Consider the following 23,744-nt stretch of genomic DNA (forward strand, 5'->3'; position numbering starts at 1 on the left):
TGTGATTCTTAGCCACGGAACTAACGAGAGAAAAAAGAAAAGCACACACAGTTAATCTGACAATCGCATTGATTGCGGTGCTTAAAAGATAAAAATGATCACGTGGCGATATGATCGTGCTACATTTACGTTCCAACGAGGACCTATCGCTCCTATTAATCGCCAAGAGTGCAACGCTGGTGATAATAACATCTTTTTCCATGGCGACATAGTCGCGTCTATATACCAATTACGAATCGGGAAAGATGTCTCTACTCACACGTAACACGTCGAGTTATTTACTGCGAGACCGTGCAATATCTCGCGCACAACAACGTCCGCATCCGCCGCGATGCGGACGTTTACCTCAAAACGCCGGCGGTTAAGAAATAAAAAGATACGTGGGTAGAGATACGGAACCACCAGACGGTTCTCCTTCGTCGTGAAAGGTGAAGAGACAGACGACGACGCGCGAGCGAGGTATTTTAATATGACACAATCCTCTTACTACGCTCTACAAAAAGTTTAATATACTCGGTGCTGTCCTGCGGGTTCCTCCCACCTCCCGAAGGAGACGAAAAGGCGGCGAGGAGAAAGACAGTGCTTAAAACTTTTCGAGAACGGCAATAAGCCATCTCGATGATCCGCACCGCGGCCTTCTCGCTCCCTCTCCCTCCCACTCGTAAGCTTCCTATAAATCTTCATTACGGTATGCCAAGAAAACGCGATAGAGGCGTAGAACGGGCGGATCGGATAAAGTCAACGGGGCTCGCCCCGATGATAGATCGACGAATTTAAGGAAGGAGGAGGCCGTTCTACGGTCGCGCGGTGCGAGATGGTGGAGTTCGGCGACGGCGACGGCGGCGGCGGCGGCGGCGGCGGCGGCGGTGGATCGAAACGTCGAGACGAAAAGCAGGGCAACGTCTCGCTACTTCAGCACAAAGCCGTTGCGAACGAGATTTCGGAGAGAGGCCGTAGGCTGGCTCTCGACGGAAAGCAGCAAGAACGCGCCGTTCTTATCGTGTCTAGCCTCGCGCCTATCTTTCACCTTCTATCAACTTGAGGCCTGCCGATAGCAGGTATAGCGCGAGTGCCGTTGGAGGGTTGAGACGCAAAATATTCATACTGACATTTACTTTGATTAATGTAACGCTGGAATCTACGTTAAGACTGAATTTGTCATTACAGAGTTTGAAAATGTACATCAATAATTTATCAAAAATGTAATTATTTTCTCATAATAAATTCCCATCTTTCTCGCAAGCTACATGTCTATTTATTATCTGTTTCTCTTATCTTCATCCTGCGATCGTTAGATCATGGAAGGAAGAAGGCAATTTTTCGATTCAATTATTCACTTTGGCTGGATTACCAGCGAGCATGCGAGACGAAAATTGAATACCTATCCGGATCACCGGATGCGCGTGATGCTATCTGCTCGGACTTTATTTAGGAGATGCCGCAGTGATCCGGGTGGCAGAAGAAAGAAGGAGGGAGGAGGGATGGGAGAGACCTCGGTGCGTCGCGTGTGTGATCGGCCCCGGGGAGCCACTGAAATCCCAAGACAATCCTTCTGCTCGTCTAGTCGGCCGGACGTGACGCTTCTTTCCACTCCATTCGGAACGGTCGGCTCGCTCGTGCGAGGAGGTATAATACAACACGCCGAGAATCCGAAACGAGAAACGAGGAGGGAGGCGAGAACGATTTACCTCCACTCCGGGTTTTACGAGGAACGAAAATCCGATTTCTCATATATGCCAATAGCAAACTCCCGAACGGTCCTCTGCGCGGACCACCGCATTTCCCTAGACAGTAATTTTAAGGGAGGCTTTACGATCCTTCATCGAGAGAGAGAGAGAGAGAGAGAGAGAGAGAGAGAGAGAGAGAGAGAGAGAGAGAGAGAAAGAGAGAGAAAGAACATGCGGAGTTCATTCGACATTTCCATTACGAAATCACAAATCAAATCACTGGACTTATAAAAGCATACTGCAGTTTTAATCCTAACTTACTCGACTGTCGCAAGCAATGCGTCTACTCTTTTCTCGGGGGGAAAAAAAAATTCCCTGAGAATTTTCTGATTTGCCAAATATTTTAAACAAAATTTTCGAGTCAAACTAGAACTAGTTTTTGATACATGGAAATCGAATTACTACATAAGATTCATTTTTTACATGGTATATATCGTAACAAATCAAAGAAAAAATAAAAAGATATATATAAAATGTTTTAAATAAAATATAATTTTTACAAAATAGACATATTGTCTGAAATTTTGATTTATATTTATAATACAATTTATTTCATTGTGTTTCCAAAGAAACACTGGCAAGTTATTTTCGATTGCAATTTTACAAATTTTAATATTCTCGTAATAATCGACAGATCCCTCATGATAGCACAACTAATAAGGCACACGTCCCTCCGTCGTCGGTGCGATTTGTGCCGATTTTAGTTCATGTAGCTGTGTATCTTTACGTGCGGCGGTCTATCTTCCATCAAACACCATCGTACATCAAGGGATGTGACCCTCCCCCGCTGTCGCTTTCCCACTGCTTTCTCTCTCTCCCTCTCTCTCACGCGGAGAGCGTCGCTGATGAGCTGGGGAAGATTAGCTCCGGCTCTGTTTGGGGAGCTGATTAGCTGGCGGCCCTTTGACGCGGAGCCCGGTCGTAACTCTTGCAAATGACGATTCTTACCGAGAGACGCGGCAGATCTCGCCGTTTTTACAAGACGCGCGCACGTGACGCACGAGTCCGCCGCGGAAGCCCTCTTTACGGACGATCTGATAGGAAGATCGCTATAAGAGATCAAAAAAGCCCTCTTTCTACATCTCTCTCTTTCTTCGCGACACGTCCGTGCAATTTCTAATGATCCCTGTATTAGACGGAATTAACTTTCTATACGTCGTTGAAGAATCCTCGAAGACAATAATGATAATAATTGTTTCACGATCAATTTTGCGAGCCGCTTCCTACTCCCGCGTACGTCCTAGTTCTCTTCGGGGAAGAGAATCGATCGTTACGAACGTAAAGATTTCATTGGCCAATCACGGGGAAGCGAACATTCACTGCTTTAATCTTGCAGAGCATGCACGCATAACTTGTTCAATTCGTCATTCTTTTACGAAACGCTATAACAACTGCAAACGATAAAAATTACAATCGTAACAAGTAATCTTTTTTTTTGCGAGAAAAAACTCGCTGAAGCGTCTCAGAAAATAAAAAACACGTTTTTCAGACAATGGATATTCAATCAAAATGTTGACTGCGCCCCGTTAATTAGAGCTTCGAAAAGCCTGTTTCCCCCGTGCTCTAAACACCCTTATCAGTCATCGACAACTCATCGACAGGAGACGAGCGCCAGCTTCGAGGTGAAAGGTGCGAATTTTCTCGGGGCTTTCCCCTCGGTCGAACACCGTAAAGGGAAGCCATCAGCCAGACAGTGTCTCGGGTCCGGAGCTCATACATCAACTTAATGCGCGGTTGACGGTCTCGCAGTCGTGCGCCACAACACTCCCCGCCGCCCCCTGTCCGTTTACAAGCCCCGGTAACAAACCGAGACAGAGACTAGCCGCGCAATGACTTCCGGTAGTACTCCATTCCGGAGGAGAATGACGTCGTTGGAGTGCGGGAGGAGGCGGCGGCAGCGGCACTACGTTACCTCTACGCACACAGCCGGGATACATCGGGAATGCACGTGTGTGTCGGTGGATGCGCGCCGAGGTACATCTCCCCGCGGAAGAGCAACACGCGGTAATCGAGAGAGTGCGGTGAAGAAGACGAGGGAACATTGTGCCCTAATCACTCTATTGTCTGCCCGATGATAGCGATAGTCGTTGGCGGAGAACGACGAGGACAGCAAGTTGTCGTTAGTCGGCTCGTGGAAGACGAGACGGGAACGACAACGGCGGCGATTAACGTCCGCTGTCTGATTTTCACGTACGTTTACGTACAAAGAGTTAAAATTGCTAGGAGGACTGCCCTTTGATTACAACGCACGTCGTGCCGCGAGGCCCCTTGTCAACTACAGTTAACAAGTAACAAAGAATCGAAAAAAAAAACACTCTTGTCATGTGTGCAGACGTGAATGAATCCTACAAGAAATTAGATAATAAAATAAATCTGAAGAATTCCTTATACGTAATCAATAGCTTGTAATTAAACGTGCGCGCGTCTGTAATGTAACGTAACGTAAGCATAACGGAGCGTGATAGATTTTTATTGTAAACAAAAACACGAATGTGACGATGCGTTATTTAATTATTTATTTCACTATTCAATTCTCTTATAAAATGTATGAAAATATTTTATATATTCGAACAATGTGTACAATGTGCGCGTGTATTCACAACGTCAGTTTTATTCTGCGTCCCCCCTAAATGCCGATACCGACTGCGTCCCCGCGCAGACATCAGAGTTTCGTCGCGTATAAAACTCGATGTTAAAATGATAGATCGTAACGCTCGAAGAAGCCCGAATAAAGCGAAGACGAGCGGGCGCGGAAAGGAGTCGTTATTTCTCCTTCCGCAAGATTGCGTAACGATGATACAGGGAGAGAAGGTCTGTGCGAGGCAGCCTCGTGTAAAACGCGATAGGATGCCCCCTCCCTCACCCCGTCCCAACTATCGCCGAGTTTACTCAAAATGCGCGCGTGTCGAGAAAGAAGATCTGTCGTAAAGTACACCTTTTCCCGGCAGCCGAATCGTCTTTTTCCTCGTTCCCTTGCCCCCTGTCGTATCCCTCGATTATAGTTGTCGCGTGCGTCGAAAACGTTCGGGTGCACAAAGCGCGTGGGTGTTGCAAGCGTGTTGAAAAGAAGATGGAAACAGGAAAGGGGAGAGGAAGGGGACGAGAGGTCTTAAATCGGACCACCGCGCCGAGGAGCTTTAGGCTTTGCCGTTTCCCGGCGAAGCTCCCCGTCTCTTCCTTTTCTTTACCACCCCTTTCATTCCCCTCTCAGCTCGGTCCAAGTTCAAAGACTGTGTTTCAGCGTCTCTCGGGAAGATACCTCATCATAATCCGATATATTTCGCCGTTTCCAAAGGTTACGACTAGCCTCTTCTCCCCGTTGCGTCGCCCGCACCATTTTTCCAACTTTCATTTTCCTCCCGTCGTGCCATCGACACAGCCGCGACGAGACGAGACGAGACGCCGCGAGATAGATAAAGCAATTTATCATGTTACAGACGCGCAAGAAACTGCGTCGAGTTGAAAGGGACTGAAGAGAGTACTACAGCTATCCGTGTAAAGTTAATATAACGACGTAGACTGCAACTATTAATCTTTTATCACGACGGACGTGGGCTGAAAATCAATTTCGTGTGAGAATTAATTATGAGTAGTAAGGCTCGGTTCGTTCACTTTCCTCCTTCAGGGTCAATTCCACCGAGATTTTTCACCTACCTTCGTGCAATGTATTCCCCCTTTCACCCTCCCTCCTTTTATACCATGACTAGAAAAAAATACGAAACATCAAAGTAATCAAAGTAATCAATTCTCCTCTTTCAAATTCATACGATTCAAGGTACAATGAATGTTCAAGCGTAACATTATTGGAAAAAAGATCCTATTATACAAAAATTATTATCGAGGAAAGTTATATTCATATACGAGTATCTTTCGGAAACTATCGCTTTGATCGATATTCCATTTTCGGTTTGTAACGATGGGGTGTGGCGTATACTACATGCGACCCTTCGATAGGACGTTTCTTCTTCAAGTGTAAAATGGGTTATGAGTATCACAGGCGATCCCATGGCACTAGGGTGCTAAGTCCCTGGCGAAAGAATCCGGGGTACAGAGACGAAGAAGGAAGATGGAAAACGAGAAGGGAGGAGAGAGGGAGAGGCCGCCGGGTTGTCTGGTGGTGTCGCCAGAGTGTCTACCGTGGATCATCGGGGAAAGTTAGCGAGCGCAGAGTCAAGGCCGCAGAGTGCTGCAGCGCCACCGGCTGCCGCCGCCGCCGTCGTCGGTGCCGCATCCACCCTCTCGTCGCCCCTTGCGTCCCTCAGCCGCCACCGCCCGTGTAACTCGTCGAGAGCCGAGCCACCCCCGCGTCCCGGTATAGAGATCAGCCTGGCCTCGGTGAGGTTGGAAGGGGTAGGCCGTGTCTATGCTGCAGCGACGGTCGATAGAATCGTCTGCGCGCACGCGCAACCGAATACTCGTCAGCTGCGCCATTGATTCCCACTCACCCCCTCTCACTTCTTGCCGCCCGTCCCATCTCGGCAGACTTAAAGAGAAGAGGTCCGTATAAAGGTCGCTAATTTGTGTAACGCAGACTATGAGGAGCGAAGCGTCTTGATAGAACTGAAAGAACATCTCAAGGAGGAAAAAGGCAAAGGAATAGCAACAAGGGGTCACACGGCTCACCGATCGAGGGTTCGCCGACGTTTGTGTTGGAGGCTCGTCGAAGACGAGCGGGAGAATGACCAGGTTCGTCGACTCACACGAGAAAGTACTTTTAGGATCTAGAGATTTTTTTTTCAGATCTTTTCTCGGGAAAGATTTTTCCGAGAACAAAGGAATAGCAAACAACGAATTTAATAAAATATACTACCTAAGATTCGTTTTATTCGAGTTTATGGCGCAACTTGAGCATTCATTCAGAATACGGAACAGAACGAGCGCGTTTAATTCGAATTTATGTATGTGCGAATTTTAAGCAGGATCAGCGTTTTGCTGTAGACTTTAGAGCTTCCAGAATAGCTCTCTGGAGGAATTTTATGACCGTTGAAGATGCAAGTGTCATAAAGTTGGATCGAAGAGAACCGAGTATCCTGAAAGGGGGAGATAGATAAAGAGGAAGAACTACGTGTTAATTGTGTCTAGAAGATGTCATTACACTCTCAGACTCAGTTTCATCAATGTAGATTAACGTCTAATTCCACTCCCTACATTTATTTTTATCTGTTTTATGTTAAAAATTAAAAGATAAAAAGTAAATTAAATCGAAATAAAATTAATAAAAAACATCAGTAAAATGTCAGATTAATATACATTAATAAAATGAGTCTCAATCGTCACGGACAAACAAGAAAATGACTAGGTCACTTCTTTAACTTTTGTGAGAAAGCTAGAGACTGAGTTTAACGGAGGTCATAACGCTCGAAAACGATTGCCGAACGGAGCAAGGGAAGTTGGCAAACCCCTCGAAATGTTCAAAACAGCGTATCCAGCAGAACTGAAGAAACTTGCGGGAAAAGAATCATTGTATGGCACGCGTCAATTTAAGATCAGCCGAACGATGGGCCGACAGACCACTAAGATCTGACTAAGGGTGAGAGACCGGATACGGTCAATAATTTCATGACCGGAGCCGGGAACTGTGCGGTATTGATTCTCGGTCGACAACATCTCGTCTCTATCGCACACCACGGTTCCTCCTCTTTCATGTAACTGTGGAACCCGGACCTTCCGAATTCCTATTGCATAGTGCGCCCCGACTCTTTCTGTCCCTCGCCTTTGAGCTCTGCTGACCGTTCCGGATAAATTATTCGGGACTCTCTGCGAATCTAGCGATAGGAATACAATTCAATATACGGCTCGGGATAAAAGTACCGAAAGGGAACAACGATGACTTCCTGGAAACGTTGAATACTTTTGCCATCGACATTATTTCGCAAAGAATAAATCGCTGCTGCCACCTCAGTTAGCTGCGTGTCGCTCGACGCTCGTCGGGTTTACGTGTGTTCTTTAAGCGCGACGAATGCAAGAGTTTTCTCGAAGTTACGCGCGCAATGTCTGGGGCCGTCTGGAACGAATGACGGGCGTACGAAAGACGTGCGTCTGAGAGAGAAGCGACGCGAAACAAACTCAATAAACTTAAGCTAACGAGCGAGTCACTCACTTCGAGCGGCATCTCTCAGCATTTATCCTCCGTGGCAGTCACTTCACACTTGTTATCGGGTCTTACGGAAAGCAAACGTCGCGTATAACAGCGAATAAACGATCCATCTATTTCACCTTAAAGCCCGAAAGTTCTCTTCACGGATACGCTCGTTCAAAACTTCTCACGGAACTCCTGATCCTGACGCAGCAAGAATTTACTAGTCGCGAATGCTAAAAGTACCTGGAGGAGTGGAAAAGCAGCTGTTGTGACGTTAGAAGTCAACGTTAGGAAAATTGCCCTGAAAAATCTCCGCGTTATCGAAAATTACTCTTTTTCTTTTTTAACGAAATAATTGTAAATTCTTACGTTATACGATAATCGATCGGATTAAAAGATCCTATTACACTGAATTTTATTACGAGCTTCGCAAGTACTTCCGCGCTCTATATATACCGCAAGCTTCCATTTCTCTTTTCTCTCCATTTTCTCCTTCGTCTCGATTACCGTTTTCGAAACAAATAGCCGCGGATCTCGACGAAATACGGCAGCCGCGTTTCCACTATTGTATCAGTGGCGACGAGATACCAGGCTGGGTAGCCGAAGCCGCGGTTTTGACATTCCGCTGCCGTCCCGGGCCATCAACCTGCCAGGGGTTGCGGCTAATGTCGTTGATATTCAGGACTCAAAGTGCGAGGGTCGCGTTAATGTCACGGGAGAGGGTTCGATGTCCAAGAGGGCTGCGTGCGGTATCCACCCCGTGCGGCGGACATCTCGGTCTACCAAGGGACGAGGGAAAGCACCGAGGATTGGCCCGGGGATCGCCCGGGTACGAGCTCGCGCGAACCACACGGGGTAACCGAAAGGGTTGGCTGTATGGACGTCGCTCGGATGTCGTCTGCGAGTCATTGTCCCAGACATCCGCGCTGCGTAGAAAAAGAAAAGAGACAAACGGACGGCTCGTCTCGCAACGCGAATTTACCTCGCTTTCAGCCTTCAAGATAAAACGAGACTGATATCTCTAACTGTTAAACGGACCGAGAGAAGGCTCGGCGCGAGAAAGATTTGGTCGTACTAAAGTTCGCACGAGTGCCTGGCCCCTTTTTTGCGATTCTCAAGCAGTCGATGTAATCTATCGAGAAATGTGTGGGAACTACGTGAGAAAATATATGTGAAAAGAAAACGAGAGCATTCTGGATGTGGATGAAACGTTCTTTTCACTGCATGGTCCTTTTGGGATTATGGAAGAAATTGGACGAAATGATTGTAACTTCTTAAGACAGTATTTCCGATTATCTTTACTAAAAGAACAATAGAAAAAGACATTAAATAAAATTTAATGTCACTAATAAATTAAAGAATTTATATTAAAAATTATTATTCTATCAACAAAATTAAAATAAAAATAATTCTAAATTAAATAATACATTTCGATAATCGGAAGTGATGCAGCACGACACAAGAATATTTAGCATTATCATTTCTTATCAAGCGTTTTCGATTTAATATTAAATTTAATATCTACAATGAATAAGCCATAGCAGTTCTCGATCGACGTTCTAAAATCAGTTTTCTAATCTTCGAAAACCGGTCGTAACACAGATAGCAGCGATGTATCATTGTGCGAGAAGAATTCGTTCAGTACTGAAATCGCCCCCGGTTAGTCGTAAATTTGGCCGATCCTGGATGCTTCCAATATCGACCATTGCCATCGCCACCACCCCTGGCCGTTCGTTCGCATCCACAAACCCAGCCACCACCCCTTGCCCTTGACATTCAGTGTTACGAACGATTACGAGGCCGAACTTTCATCCCTTGTAACGACGTCGTCTAAAGTTTAAATTGCACCCTTGCTAAAACGCATCATCACGAGCGTGAAAAATATTTCCTATCCGATCGCGCCCTAATTACATTATTTAGTACTATAACCAAATATTAAATTAAGAGAAACAGAATGTGTATCCTAAATAACTTCAAAGCTCAATCAAGTTATTTACTCTGCATCTAATATACTTCTAATATATTTTAATACCGAAATAAAATCTTTCTTTACCTTTCTATCACTTTATGTAAAAAATATAAACATAATTCACAGAGACTTATAAAATCTCATATAAAAGTCTACAGTGCAAAAAATATCTCAAATCTCTCGATAAGCGTTCATTATATTCAGAATGTAAAATTAACAATTAAAACTCGACGCAATACGAAAGAGGTACTCTATAATTTACGATTTATCGAGGAACGTCTCGTTTCTCTCTCTCTCTCTCCCTCTCTCCTCGCGTGCGTCTCGGTAGAATGCCCACGGTATTTCACGGATGGGAAATATCGGCGGCCAGAAATACGAGTCACGCAGGTTATACGACGGTACATACCTGGGACACCGTGCTTCCTGCCCTCCAACTATCTCTGGCACTTCGGCCAGGAGAGGAACGGGCGGCTCCATCTTGGCGACTTTAATAGGATGCCATTCCGCTGGTCCGGACAATGCGCAGTACCACCCGGCGGAACCTTTAGGCCCGCTATCGCTGCCGCAGACGTTCCACCGTGTGAAAGTAATGAAAATTCGGTGGTAATCTCTCTCATGCCATACCGCGCCTTTCGAGATATATACAGGCCTCACCCAGAGCTATCGTGAGCTAACTTTCGATTATAAATGTTGGATATGTCGGACTCAACATTTTTTAGAGCATCAACGGCTTCTTCAAAGAGTTCGATAGTCGCGAGATTGTTATTTCAATCACAATGATAAACTAAAAAGAGAATCGGATAAGTATCTTATCAATGTGTACTTGTTAATATCAAGCTGCTGATAATGGTAGGACGATAACTATGAATAATAGCCAATATTGAACCGCCATCAATATAGCGTATATGTGTGACTTGACTTTCTCTCACGATTATCCGCTGACAATTAACGACTTTGGCCTTTTCTCTTAGATTTCCCGGGGACTCACCTCGCGTTCCGAATCGCGCAATTATTTAGAGTTGCAGTAAACCGCGCAGTTTTATTAAATGCTAAATCCGATAATCTACAGCGACTTTTACGATCGAAGGCTAAAATCTCTCCGAGTCCGAGAGAAACGGCGATCTACTCGCGGTTGCGATTGTTGATCCCATCACATACTGGGGAAAATTGCGTTCTGCAGTATTTCACGTTGAACAATATTTCATCAGACGGCGCCGAGTATTCTATTTGCGCAATAATAGGTTCGCCGTCGAGACGACTCCGTTCACTCGTTCGTCGCGGGCGGCGAATGATTTCCATCGACCGGTTACCTATATCTCGCAGTTTCCCGCGCGATTATGTGCAAATACGCGTTCAGTCCATCCGACGATTGGCCAAGTTAGGCCGCTCACGCAAAATCGAAAGGTCGACGTGCCTCGCCGCATGCGTGCGCGCGCGCCTCCTCGTGGGAACGCCTCGTCGGAATGATTTTCCTCTCGCGGACAGTGCGTGTGATACCTGAAAGGGAAAGCCCGCCGCGCGTCGTGCTTGCTTCTCGCCACTCTCGGCCCGAAAAGCGTTATATTGACCTCCCGCAGGCAAATTTCAACGTTCGCGCCCACGAGCGTCGTTCCTACCCGGTCGGCCTTATAACCCCCGGTAATAGCATAATAAATCTACCAACTTTTCGCAGCGCTCCCCCTCGCAAGCCGCAGCGCGACGATGCTTAGAGGTCGTTTCACGCGAGCGACGTTTCCGCGCCATTCCGGCATAAGGTATGCCGAGGACACTATTTCACTAGGAGAATTTATATCTTAATTACCGGTACGCACCAAAGATACTTCAGTCTTTAAACAGTTACGGGTGCTGAACTTTCTCTATCAATCATCTCACGTCTCTCTCGTTCAGTTAACAGTCGTTAAATACTTCATCCGTTACGTCGACCCGACCGTACGTCGCACGCGGCAGGTGAGCTGGATAAACGGAGAAATTATTACGGAGAGTTATTATTTGCGCATATTTGTAATGCAAACACGCCTTCGTTAACGCTTCGCAGCTTGCAAGGAAAGTTTTCTCGAGGTATCCCTCCCGAATGCGAATATACACGGCAAGTTTGGAATAACGCCGGCAATAACCGACGTGCGCGCGCGCGCGCGCGCGCTTTGCTGGAGGTCCGCGTTTGGCACGAAGAACGCAGACGGATCGATCCATTGTGCCACAAGAACCAAATCACCGCGCGTAACGCCTCGTATTCCAACTATTTCTCTATCAGGGTCTCCCCTTGCGCGCCCGGACTCCCCCGTAGGGAGACAGCGGGGAGAAAAAGCCGACGCGCGCAGACACCCGCTTGAACAAAGACGCGCGCGAGCTGCTGCGGTGGACCGAAGAGAGGAGAAGAAACGGACGAGAAGAAGGAAAAGTGCTATCAGCCGCGAGGAAAAAATGTGCCCGTCCGTAATAAGTTTCCGCTTACCTCGCGCGCGCCATTCTGCATTAATTACTTAGGATACCAATGCCGACAAAAATCTGCCGACTACCTAGGAGCCGCAGCACAGCAATTACGTTGTACACGAGAACACCAGAGAATTCCACGCGCGATGGAAATTAATGTCTATTCTAATTACAAAAATCCCAGTGTTAAAAATTCGCGCAGAAGACGTACTAGTCCGTAATTTTCTGCGTTTTTAAAAGTCCAGACCCCGTAGAATGTAATCTTATCTAAATGTTTAACTAATTTTTGCGTACATATCGTATACATTCCGTCCGTACATATAATTAATTCGTTATTTATCGGCTAGGAATTTTCGAGAATAGTCACTCGCAATTTCCTGCAGGTTAATTATTTCCTCGCGTTTGATTTCTTTATTTTTCGCGCCATTATTTTATCTCCTCGAAGCGCCGAACGCATAATTCTAGCTAGCACTTACGACGCCACCGTTTCACCACGAATAAACCATCCAGCTTGGCGGGAGGAGGGGGATGGAGAGATTTCCTCGCGATATTGCAACAGCGACGCTTCGTGAATTTTAATATTCGACGCGGCACACTCCTGCGGCGCTCGGCATCGATTCGCCGATGCAAACGCAAGTTTTTTTCCCTCAACGAGATTACAGAAAATACGAAATTACGTACGCGAGTATAGACGCTCGCGTAATCGGCAACAGAGGTACCACAGTATCGGTCCTGAGCGATTCTCGAGAAAGGGAAACACGGACGCCGAAGCGTTTTCTCGTTTAAGGAGAGCACAAAAACCGGTCGTCAACGGACGAGGGGAAAACCCGTAAAAGGCATATCTCGAGAGGCGTTTCGTTGTGACTTCGTACTACGTGTTTCACGACGAAAACGGAAACGGTACATCGTGGCATCCACACCGCCATAACTTTTCATCTATAGAGCAATTGTGTCTAGGTTGAGAGCACCCCCCTTGTCCCTTCTATCGAGCACATATGCGGATTCTCCTTTTTGCTTTTTAGGAGACGCGTCAGACCAATGATACGACCGCACGAGAAGGAACGACATTTGTCTCGCCGATTATAACTCGTTTCTTTCTGTCATTCTTTCCCCGAGGTCGGTCCTTCCATCTTCCCTTTTCCCGACGAATGCTTGACCGCTCATTGTTTCAGCCGCGGCAAGAGCGCTTTGTCTCGCGAGGCCACGATTTGTCAGGACGCGACGCACGGCAGGAAGTGAGTTCCCCCCCCCCCAAATATATGGCTAACGGTAAATAAAAGAAAAACAATGGTGATCCTGAATGGAAAAAAAATAAATTCAATTCTCGAATAGTACTTACTCACAGAAAGCATTAATTAACATTTCTTTAATTGCTTCTTAATATTCTTAATATTAAGAAGTACACAGTGTATCCTGTATCTGTTAAGTAAAATCAATCATAAAGAGCTATAAATTATTTATGACGCGCGAAGTAAAAATGCTTAGTTGAGAGAAAAAAATTATCGTGTTATTTTGAACAACTCGTGATAATTTAAGTGTGGAACAACACACCTGACAATTGCTTTAATTCCTGTGGCTCTTCAGCTTAATGAGCACGGAGAAGGAAGGAGGAACCGTTGCTCATTATCATTCATAATCCTGTTCGTCAAAGAGAGGTCATCGGTTGCTTCTCATCATAATGATGATGAAGATGAGGAGAAAACACGCGTCTGCCATTTGTGATTTCCTTATTTTCTCTTCCATCGTTAAAAAAAAATTATGCGTACTCACGAGAAAGTGAGCGAAATTGTAAATACAAAAAAAACTATTACTTAAAGTGGCTTATAATTTTACGTTTTGATAAAGTACAAGCTTTTTTTTATAGTCTACTGACAAATTCATATGGAAAAAAGTAGAAGAAGAGAGCAAAACTTTTCATATCGCTAATTTCCTTTTATTTACTTTTTATTATAAGGAAGCATAATAAATTATTTTTTGCAAGACATTATTATTTCATCGTGCGAATAAAATATACATCGATCATGTTCTAGCCAACCGTGTTCTTTTCCTCGCTCTCGAAAAAAAGAGATTACCCGTGTATATCAAGTTCACGGACAAAAATACTAGTGTGCGTGATGTGGGGCGAGAGAGGCATAGAGCTATCTTGCATCGATCCGATTGAGGTAGGTCGAGTTCTCAAGGGAACCACGACTCTTATCCCAGTTCAGGGATAAATTCAAGGACAGTCTGATCGTCTACGAGTCCATATTGACAGGAGTCACGTGTGTTATTAAATTACAAAAAATGCGTCTTCTAAGATACATATTAATAATAATGCCTCGATAAACGATTAAATATAGTTCAATATATATGAATTATTCAATCTTTCATCGCAACGTATTTATAAAAAATCAATATTTTTCTTCCTATTTGCATAGATACATTTTAAAATAAATTTTAATCAAAATATTTAATATTTATATATACTTAATTAAAATTCAAAACCTCGCTTATCTCAGATATCATTCGCAACAAAAAAATATTAAAAGACAAAAAACATATAAACCATTAAATTAATATTTTACGTTCGCGCATACATTCTTTTTTTGTCTTTTTCTTTTGCAATTTCTCTTTCTGTCTTTCAGTCTCGCGAATAACAGCACGTTAAATTGCGCGAGTTGTGCAACACAGGAAGACGAACGTTTAAGCTAATGACCTTTAATGCAAACCATTGTGAGCAGAGAGTATGCAATGAGGGTTAACACACAAAATGCACTCAAAAAACAAAAAAGAAAAAAAAACGAATTATAAAAAAAAGTTAAAAATATAAGCAGAGAAAGAATAAGCACACAACTCTTGACAAATATCTTTCAAATTTACCACCTTTTATAAAAACCTTTTTCCAAATTTCTGATCAACAATTCTCTATCAATAGTTCTTTAATTACTGTTGTATTATTGCAATACATTATATGTTGTATTTTTGCGAAAATAGCTAAGGTCTAAAGTGATTTCATCTTGACTTTCAAACGTAAAACGTTCTGAACTCGGTAATGGTGAAACCTTCGAAATCCAATCCAAGTTTGAACAGAGGCAGATGGGGACGTATGAACATTTCTCGTAATATTGATTTTTCGTGAGAACAAAATTATGGCAAATATATCCCCACTGTTTGAAATGCGAACGACCAAATTTTCGTTCGTTATTTTACACCGGCATTAAATTTAATCAGAACCAGTAGCGAGAAGCAGAAAGATTACGTTAGTTGAAAATAACTGCTTTAAAATAGCGTGATTGTTCTTGCGCTGGCTTGACTATAAATAGTTAATGCGTCTCACGTTATTGCAAATGTGGCAAAAAACTTGCAAAAAATTGCTAATAGCAATGATTTAACAATCAGCAGTTAACGTTTAGGAAATTACGTCAAACTAAACTAAAAAGTTTAGTGTAAAAACAACTAGCAATTAGTATTATATAATGGTAATACAGATAAAGAATTATTTTTGCGAAAAGTATTTTGATAAGATATATACATCATTAACATTCCATAGATCAACATGATAAATTTATTTTGCGTCTACTATTCTTTAAATTTGTAGTAATTTTGCTACTAAAAATTTATCAATGCACAAAAACGAAGATACATTTACCAAAACATTTACTTCAAAAAATAGTAAAAAAAAAAACAAGATTACGATAACAAAAAAATTTTATTTTATTATTTATTTTTTGTTAAAAAATATATATATAGAACTCGTAAAATTATAAAAAAATAACAATTCACTGCTGTATTGTTAATTCCCTATTAAATCAATCTGATTAGAAACGTCGCCAATAATTGATGTTGTTCCATTAAAAATCAATGTCCATTGAACCGACGAGCAAAATCAACGTATAAGACAGATCCTGCAAAACACGAAAGGATGCTCGTGGAAGAACCTGCTTTTCATCTCTTCTAGAGACTGAATTACGAGGAAAGCTTTTCGACGTCGTTCTTGCGAACGGTCCTTTTAATTAATCTCTGCCCCCTCGAACACGAGTATCATTCAGAACTCTAGCGCCACTTAGTATAGACCAACGAGGGTTCCGCGCAATCCTCGAGAAAATTACGCGGTCCATCCTTTGCGAGGTAGATTACTCTCATCTACATCGTACGATTTTGTGTAGTTTTCTTTCGCGTCCTTTCATTTACAAATTCACAAATTATATTATTCGAGGTAGAAACATAAATTGATAAAAATTGTGTAGACAATACATATTAAAAACTTCTTAATGAAGCGCATCAACCGTCGATTAATTCAACTAAATTATTTAAAAAATTAAGTATGTATATATATATATATATATATATATATATATATATATATAAAATCAAAATTCAGGTAGTTATTTTGATGTATTTCTACATTAAGCAGCTCCATCTAGGAAAAATAGAATTGTAACTTGAAAGAGTATAAATAGATTACATCTCGCACAACGTGGCCTTGTCAGGAAAAGCATAGTCCGCGAATATTTGCTAACGGAACGATCTCTTATCAGAGTTAAGCTAGGCTCAGATAATGAGAACGCTGCGATGCATTCAACGGCGAAATATAACGCTCGGCATACAAGCGTCAGTTTCGGTGACGCACTTTACTCTCAAATCTTATTTCAAAGAAGAGAGACCGTACTGCCTCGCTTTACAGTATCCGTAATGCAATATTTTCTTTAAAATAAAAGAAAAAAACCTTATAATGTGCACATTTACTTTATTAATTCTTAGTGTTAATTTTGAAGTATTGTGCAGATTATTTATATATCGTTCATATCTTACAGAATTTTAATTATGCAAGAACAGAAGGTAAAAGAGGCGGAGTATTGTACGCTTGACATTTTGCCGGCTCGGTGTTTTCTGCAAGCCGCGGCGCCGCGCTGACATTCGATGCATTTATCTTCGTCACAGCGGCCAAGAAACAATATTTACCGAGTCGCGAGATAAAGAGCCGCGGTTCGTGCGACGGATTGCAATAATAAACTATCGCGCCGATGTAACGCTTAGCGTATCGAGTATTCGACGAAATGATAATATTCGGGTCGTTCAACTTGACGTTCATCTTGGAGGGAGAAATTCCTGAAGCTGCGAGAGTTTTACGTAAAAATAAACAACGTGCGCGCGTGTTTCCGCAGCGTTTTACGTAAAAAAGCAGGGCCGTTTTAATAATCTGAGGAAAATCAGAGCGGATAATAGGTGCGGATTTACGACCTGAAACTACCTTGTCGATTTATTAAAGGTCAAGCCTTTCCGAGGGGAGGAGAGGGGAGGAGGGGGTAAAAAAATAACACGTTGCGAAACAAAATGCCGGGCGCCATAAACGTCGCCGTGTTAGCTGCAGACTTTGGAATTATACGCGAGACATCGTGTTATTACCTTACGAACGTTGACCGCTTTTATTACGTACGGAGGTGGATGAAAGCGCGCAACGGGACGGGGTGTATAAACGAGCGGCAGCTCCCCGAGTCGCGAACCACTCCTAGTTTCAGCGTCTATATAAGCCACGTGTCGAGTTACTGTTACTGCATCGTGGCACGCCACTTTCCCATTTCCACTGCTCCTCCTGTCCGATTTATCGTCGGACACACAGCCGCGAGGTCGTTCACACACGTAAATATTCGCAGCCGACTGTCGCGATTTGCACGCGTGGTTGGACGCGCCTCCGTCGCTCGGCCCGCCTAATGTCAAAGGGATCCCTACATGTATTTTCGCGAATTTCACTACTCTCGTAACGTAGACGTGTATTGTCATTACCGACCGAAGCGAAACGGCAAGAATCGCGAGATGGTTTTCGTCGGGGGACGATAGACGATGGGAGAGAACGTTCGGAAAATCCTTTTCTTTTTTCTCCCCTCGCCTCAACGGCGTCTTAACGGAGGGTCTTAACGGAGAAGTTATCGCCATGACTTCCAATTCACGGCGGCAATCCCCGGGTCTTAAGCGACTACGGGAAACGCCGACGTGCCCCGGCTGCGCATCGCGCAAAAGGCAAAGCTTGCATTTTGCAATTCGCATCGCATCGCGCAACGCAGAAAGGGGTAACCCACCCTCGAGAAGGTTACGCGAGATGAAGGGAGGAGAGGAGAGGGGGGGGAGGGGAGAGAACGGGGCGATTGTCGCGGGGACGCGGTTGCCATGGGAGGCCTCGGAGGGTGCTTCGAGAGGCTTCCAGCGATTTACAATATGGTTGTGCCCTGGTTCCTCCGATCTCTCCTCTCCTCCCATTCCCCTCTGTACACCCTCCTCTGCCGCTGCATGGCAATACGTGGCACACACAAGGCGGCCGTTCTCGCGCGCGCAAGATCGATCTCCCTCGAGTTACCTAACGGCTCTCGTTAGGCCGGCCGGCCGGCCGGCAGGCGATGCTGGGAGAACCGGTATTATTGAAAAACTGGAACCAGCAACCGCCGCCGCCGGTTCGTCGGTGGAACACGCTCGAGAACGGCCACCGGAGAACCTTATTGCGCAACACTCGCCGGTAAAAGAACACGGTGTAAAAATATCACGCCGCCCGGCGTTCATTTATTCATTTTTCTAACGCCGTGACGTAAAGCGCGAAGGAATGCGCAGCGCGTTAAAGTCTTTGTCAGAATGATAATTGCCTCGAGATTAAGCACACGAGTAACATTATTCCTCAGTAATAACGTGTGACATGTCACTTGTAAGAAAATTTTTCCCACACAACTGGCAGACAGTTTGCTGCCATGTTGTAAACGCCATGTCGAACCGAATAAAGAGCATTGTTCCGATAACAAAAAATCGCGTCTAATAAAATAGTTAGGATCAATCTTACGAATGCGCCGCAACAAATAAATCTGATACATAAAAAAAATCACGGAAGAAATAGTTCCTGTTATTTCTGTTATGTCCGATAATAACGGCAACAGTAATAGTACAGTAAACGTAACGACATGGTCGTGGAATTCGTGCCAGGAACGCACATTGCGGAGCGCTAATTATCCACGTCGTTAACTACTTTAACTGTCAGGATCGTGCACTGGCAGGTTTCCTAACGAAACTACGGCCCGGGTGACTTTATCGAGACAAGTCATTTGGAGCCCTGCAGCAGCGCGTAGTTCAGAGGGGAGAGCCGACTCTGGCTGCTTTACCAGTTATCCTTTCTTTTTTAGTTCCCGCAAACAAGCGCCAAAATGGCAGGCAATTTGGAGGTCGAGGCCAGGTCCTAGGTCAAATTTTGTTAGGCATTACGGAACGGGGAATTGAAATGTGCATCACTTATACAACCATTTCCCTCAAGAAGACTACTTTCTGTTACATTAATAAAGTGAAGGCAAGAACAGTATTTCATCGATGCGAAATATTAAAAACTATCATTTTTTGGTATTAATATATCAAGATTTCGAGCCATAAATTGAAATGATTATCTGTTTTATTCAATGCAAATTGTAGAATTCTTTATAAAATTTATTTATACATATAATTTATTAAACTCATTGAGTTCGTTTCATGATGCGAAAGCTTTATCTGCATATTTATGATACTTCAATATTAACTGAAATAATGCATGTTTCACAATCTGAAATTTAAATGTAAAATTAGATATATCAAGTCGGGATTCTATATCTCACGAAAACTGTTTTCATAAACTTCAATAAGCTAAATTCAACAAAACTACACAATGCATACATTGCATTTTGTGGAGGCAGTGCGCTCTACATTAATTCCGAAATAACAATTCATTCCTCTTTCGATCTCATAATATTTCTGCAATCGAAACGGATAAGAGAAACAGCCAGTTAAACAAGATTAGCGCTAAATAAACGTTAGTGCAAACAGATCGCGTTGATAATCCGGATTAACTTCTGGCACAATCCTATGTTAATAATATTATTTACCTTTTTCGGATTACTACAAGTGGTACAGGTGGATAGGTCGTTAACCAGGGTTGACATTAATTGACGTTGGAGCGAGAGGACTTTGCACGGCAAGTAGCAGGTCAAGGGAAAAGCGTAAGAGAGTAAAAGTATTCTTTAACGGCGGCGCATATATAGACGAACGGACAGATGGACATACATATGTGCGTGGTGCGTGCGTGCGTGCGTGTGTGCGTGCGTGTGTGCGTCTGTATGCGCACAAAGAGCCACATGCACACTGCTCGCACTGCTCGAGTATTGATTTCCCTGCGTATTTGGGGTAGGACGACAGTGTTACAGGACAGGATGCGAAAGGATTCGTCAGGGACGTAGCTTATGCCTGATTACGAATTACGCGCATGGAAAGGACAGTCTCCCTATGATAAGCTGAGATTAATAATTTAACAAGTTCCTACGCCGAGATTAAACCTGATCGCTAATATTACTTTAATTGTTCATCTATATTTTAAATTCTATTAAAAACCTGATCGGTAATGCTTTAATTCATCGTCTATTTTTTTATACTACGTTAAAAACACATACATATTAATAATGCGTGTAGGTAGAGAAGGCATGCAATTAAATTTGTATTTTTAATTAATATGGTAAATTATTACGTTCCATCGTTGCCTCATTATAATAATAATTTACTTGTCTCTCTTTCTTTCTTCGAAGCAAATAAAAAGTAATTCCTGCTCCGATCCTATGTGTTACGTGACACGTTTAGAATGTCATAATCGTCAACGATTCATCACTTCCCGAACAGTCGGTCCGTTTCGCTTACAAAGCAACATAATTCAAACGTCACGAAATTTCCGACGTGTCGAAAAGTTTACAATTACTTACTCACCTTAATATGATAGGAGTTAAGCTTGGTGCGGGGCAGACTGTTGAATGCGCTGAAATCCAGACGTCGTGAGAAGATACCATTGGCGCCGCAGCTTTGTCTGCAAACAGATGAAAACATTTTAATTTTAGATGACGCTTAACACACACGACAATAAAAAGTAGGATGCGCTATATGCCGCACGCATTCCGATATATTTATACCTATTTACTGTATAAATTCTAGTAACAGAGAACGTAGTCATCGATCGAGTGACATGGCCATCAAAGTCATAAACGAATCCTTTAAAGGGCTACTAACGGAAAAATCCATGTCCCAGTGAATTTTTCGCGATTCATAATAACCTCGGACCCTTAGCCTCTCGCTTGACAATTCTCCCTTCAAGGACGCCAGTCGCACGACCCTCGTCGTGCCGAGTCTCATGCTTCCTTTATGCATGTGCGACGATGAAAGCGAACACGAAATATCTCTAAGCGCGTACGTATGCGCCCGTGTGCGTATGTACGTCGCCGTTTTTCACCCAGCCCTATATCAATCGTTACAGAAGAGGCCAGAAGTTTCCCAAGCGGAGGGGCACAATTTATCCTCGGTGAAAACGCGCGCTATAAGACCGATTATGCCACGGGATATATAGTCTTTGTCAAATATTGATGCGGTTGAAAAAGAAATCCAAACGCTTTCGAAATTGTTCGCCGATGATTCATAGACGAACGAAAACATCCTTGCGAGAAGTTGGAGTTAATATAAACGCAAAATTAATATTGATTAGGCGCAGAATTGTACGAATTGTGTAATCGCGAAAACAATAATGAAGCGTTTCGCAACAGTGCCGATTGAATTATGGCTAACGGATCAAGATTAATGCTCAATTACACGGAAGGATCAATCATTTTCAACAACTGTACATTTCTAGCACCTTACGAGAGTAGGCGCACCACACCGCGGCGGCTTCTTCGTTGCGTAACATTCAACATAACACGAATCAATGGTTCGACTTAGATCGTAGGAGAGATTCCGCTACGCGGAGAGGAACGGCAAATTAAAACGATAAAATAGAACGACAACAGGCGCCAGCAAGGTGGCCTCTCCAGGATACTCGGCGCGAGCGGGAATTACAACGACGACCATAATGGTCGACGGATCGAGCGCTGTGCAACATTGTTGCGTCACCAGGAAGACGAGCGAGCGAGCGGACGATAGGCGTCAACACGGTGGCGAACAACGAAGTGGGGATCAGCTATGACCTTGGCCTCCACTCTAGCGAGACCGTCCCTCTATCGCCGCCTGCTTGTATTGGTTGTTTGGCAATGTTAGCCGAGGGTCACGAAAATATTGCGCACCGTTGCGGGAACGCGCGGGAAGGGGAAACGCGCTCATTTGCATTATGCAATGTGCGCCATTCGACTTGTAAAGCCTTATCAGGAAGCTGCACGCCGCTACTTATCGCGATTGCTTTAATCACGCCAATTTCCAATGTGGAATCTGGAACAATCCTCGCAACGATGAGTTCGGTGCAACAACGTGACAAACAACTGCACTGCGCACCCAGCGTTTCCGACAAACGTTGCTCGTCTCTCAAGTTTGATCTGTTGATCTGTCTCTCTCTCTCTTTCTCTATCTCTGCTGGTTTCAAATGAAAACCGCTGTGGTAAGGCTATGGCCTTGAGTCATATCAACGTGGGTATAGATTTAAAAACAAACTTTATAGACGTATAGAGTTTCTCCGCGCGAACTATGTATGTATCAAGGATAAATTTAGATCTGATTGAATTATACAACGAAAGTATAGTTTTATACGCGCGACGAGGGCCGAATAGGGATTATATCATTTTAAAATGTGATTGCGATCTGGAAGGCATATGTTACGGAAATAATAAATAAGTTCGTTCTTCGTCGCTCACGTAACCGTTGGCGCCAGACGTTGTAATTCCACCGTCACAACAAAGCAGCAAAATAGTGTGTGAACCTAAGTGTAGTCTATTTTTGCATATTACGCGCGATATAAACGTATTTATATTACGCGTGTGGTGGCCCCCGAGTATTATTTTTCGAGTATCGTTATTGCGTTTCGATCGACGAGCTCTTTTTCTTTTTTTCTTTTCGAGCACACGGTATTTGAGCCCCTCGTTAGAGATCCGACGATAGAAATTTACATCGCTGTCAGTCGCGCGATGACGATGACTAACGCGCGGCCGTTATGTAACGTGTTGTTATGAAAACTTAGTTGCGACAGGCGAGTAGCTTCGCGCGCGGGCGCACGGAACGTTTCGCACGAAGTAAATAGCGCTGTTTACACCGCATTACCGAGATTAGTCGACAATGTAGAGGAGAGCCGATAAAACGCGCCGCGTCGCGGCGCCGCTCCTTTTTTGCGCCGCGCTTGGCAACTCGCAATACGTTGAAAATACACGTGAGTTGGTCGCGCGAGCGAGGAGCCGCGCGGAAATTATTATCAACGCGTCACGTCGCTCTCGGCGTATATCGCGCGAGCCTTTGTCTGAGGTCGAGCCGGGCAAAAAGGAGCCTGTAAAAAATTTTATCGGAAGCGCCGCGATGAATTCTCCGTTTTTACGTTTCCACAAAACATAAATTTCCATCTCTGCATTTTAATCGTGGATCACGCATTCTTGTACAAAGTAATCCTTGAAGAGACTAACCGGCAAACTTTCGTTTTCGGCGAGGCATTCCTCGAGCGTGGGGGCCGGCAAAAAACAAAACTGAAAAACCGAGGAGAGCGGAGAGCGAAGGAGAGACGCGGCGCGTCGCCGCGCCGGAGAAGGCTCCGAAAATAAAAATAAGAACGCGACGC

The 23,744-nt window shown here is 44.0% G+C and overlaps 1 protein-coding gene across 2 annotated transcripts in view; it reads right to left on the reverse strand.

Moving 5' to 3' along the window:
* LOC105834468 (headcase protein) overlaps positions 1 to 23,744 on the reverse strand; it is a 161,477-nt gene that overhangs the window by 115,474 nt on the left and 22,259 nt on the right. For both annotated transcript variants that reach the window (XM_036286481.1, XM_036286480.1), the window contains exon 2: positions 20,939 to 21,035. In XM_036286481.1, the coding sequence (XP_036142374.1) occupies positions 20,939 to 21,035 (97 nt within the window). The remainder of the gene's footprint in view (positions 1 to 20,938; positions 21,036 to 23,744) is intronic.

The sequence above is a fragment of the Monomorium pharaonis genome, chromosome 4 (assembly GCF_013373865.1).
Source record: "Monomorium pharaonis isolate MP-MQ-018 chromosome 4, ASM1337386v2, whole genome shotgun sequence".
In the NCBI taxonomy this organism is placed as follows: domain Eukaryota; kingdom Metazoa; phylum Arthropoda; class Insecta; order Hymenoptera; family Formicidae; genus Monomorium; species Monomorium pharaonis.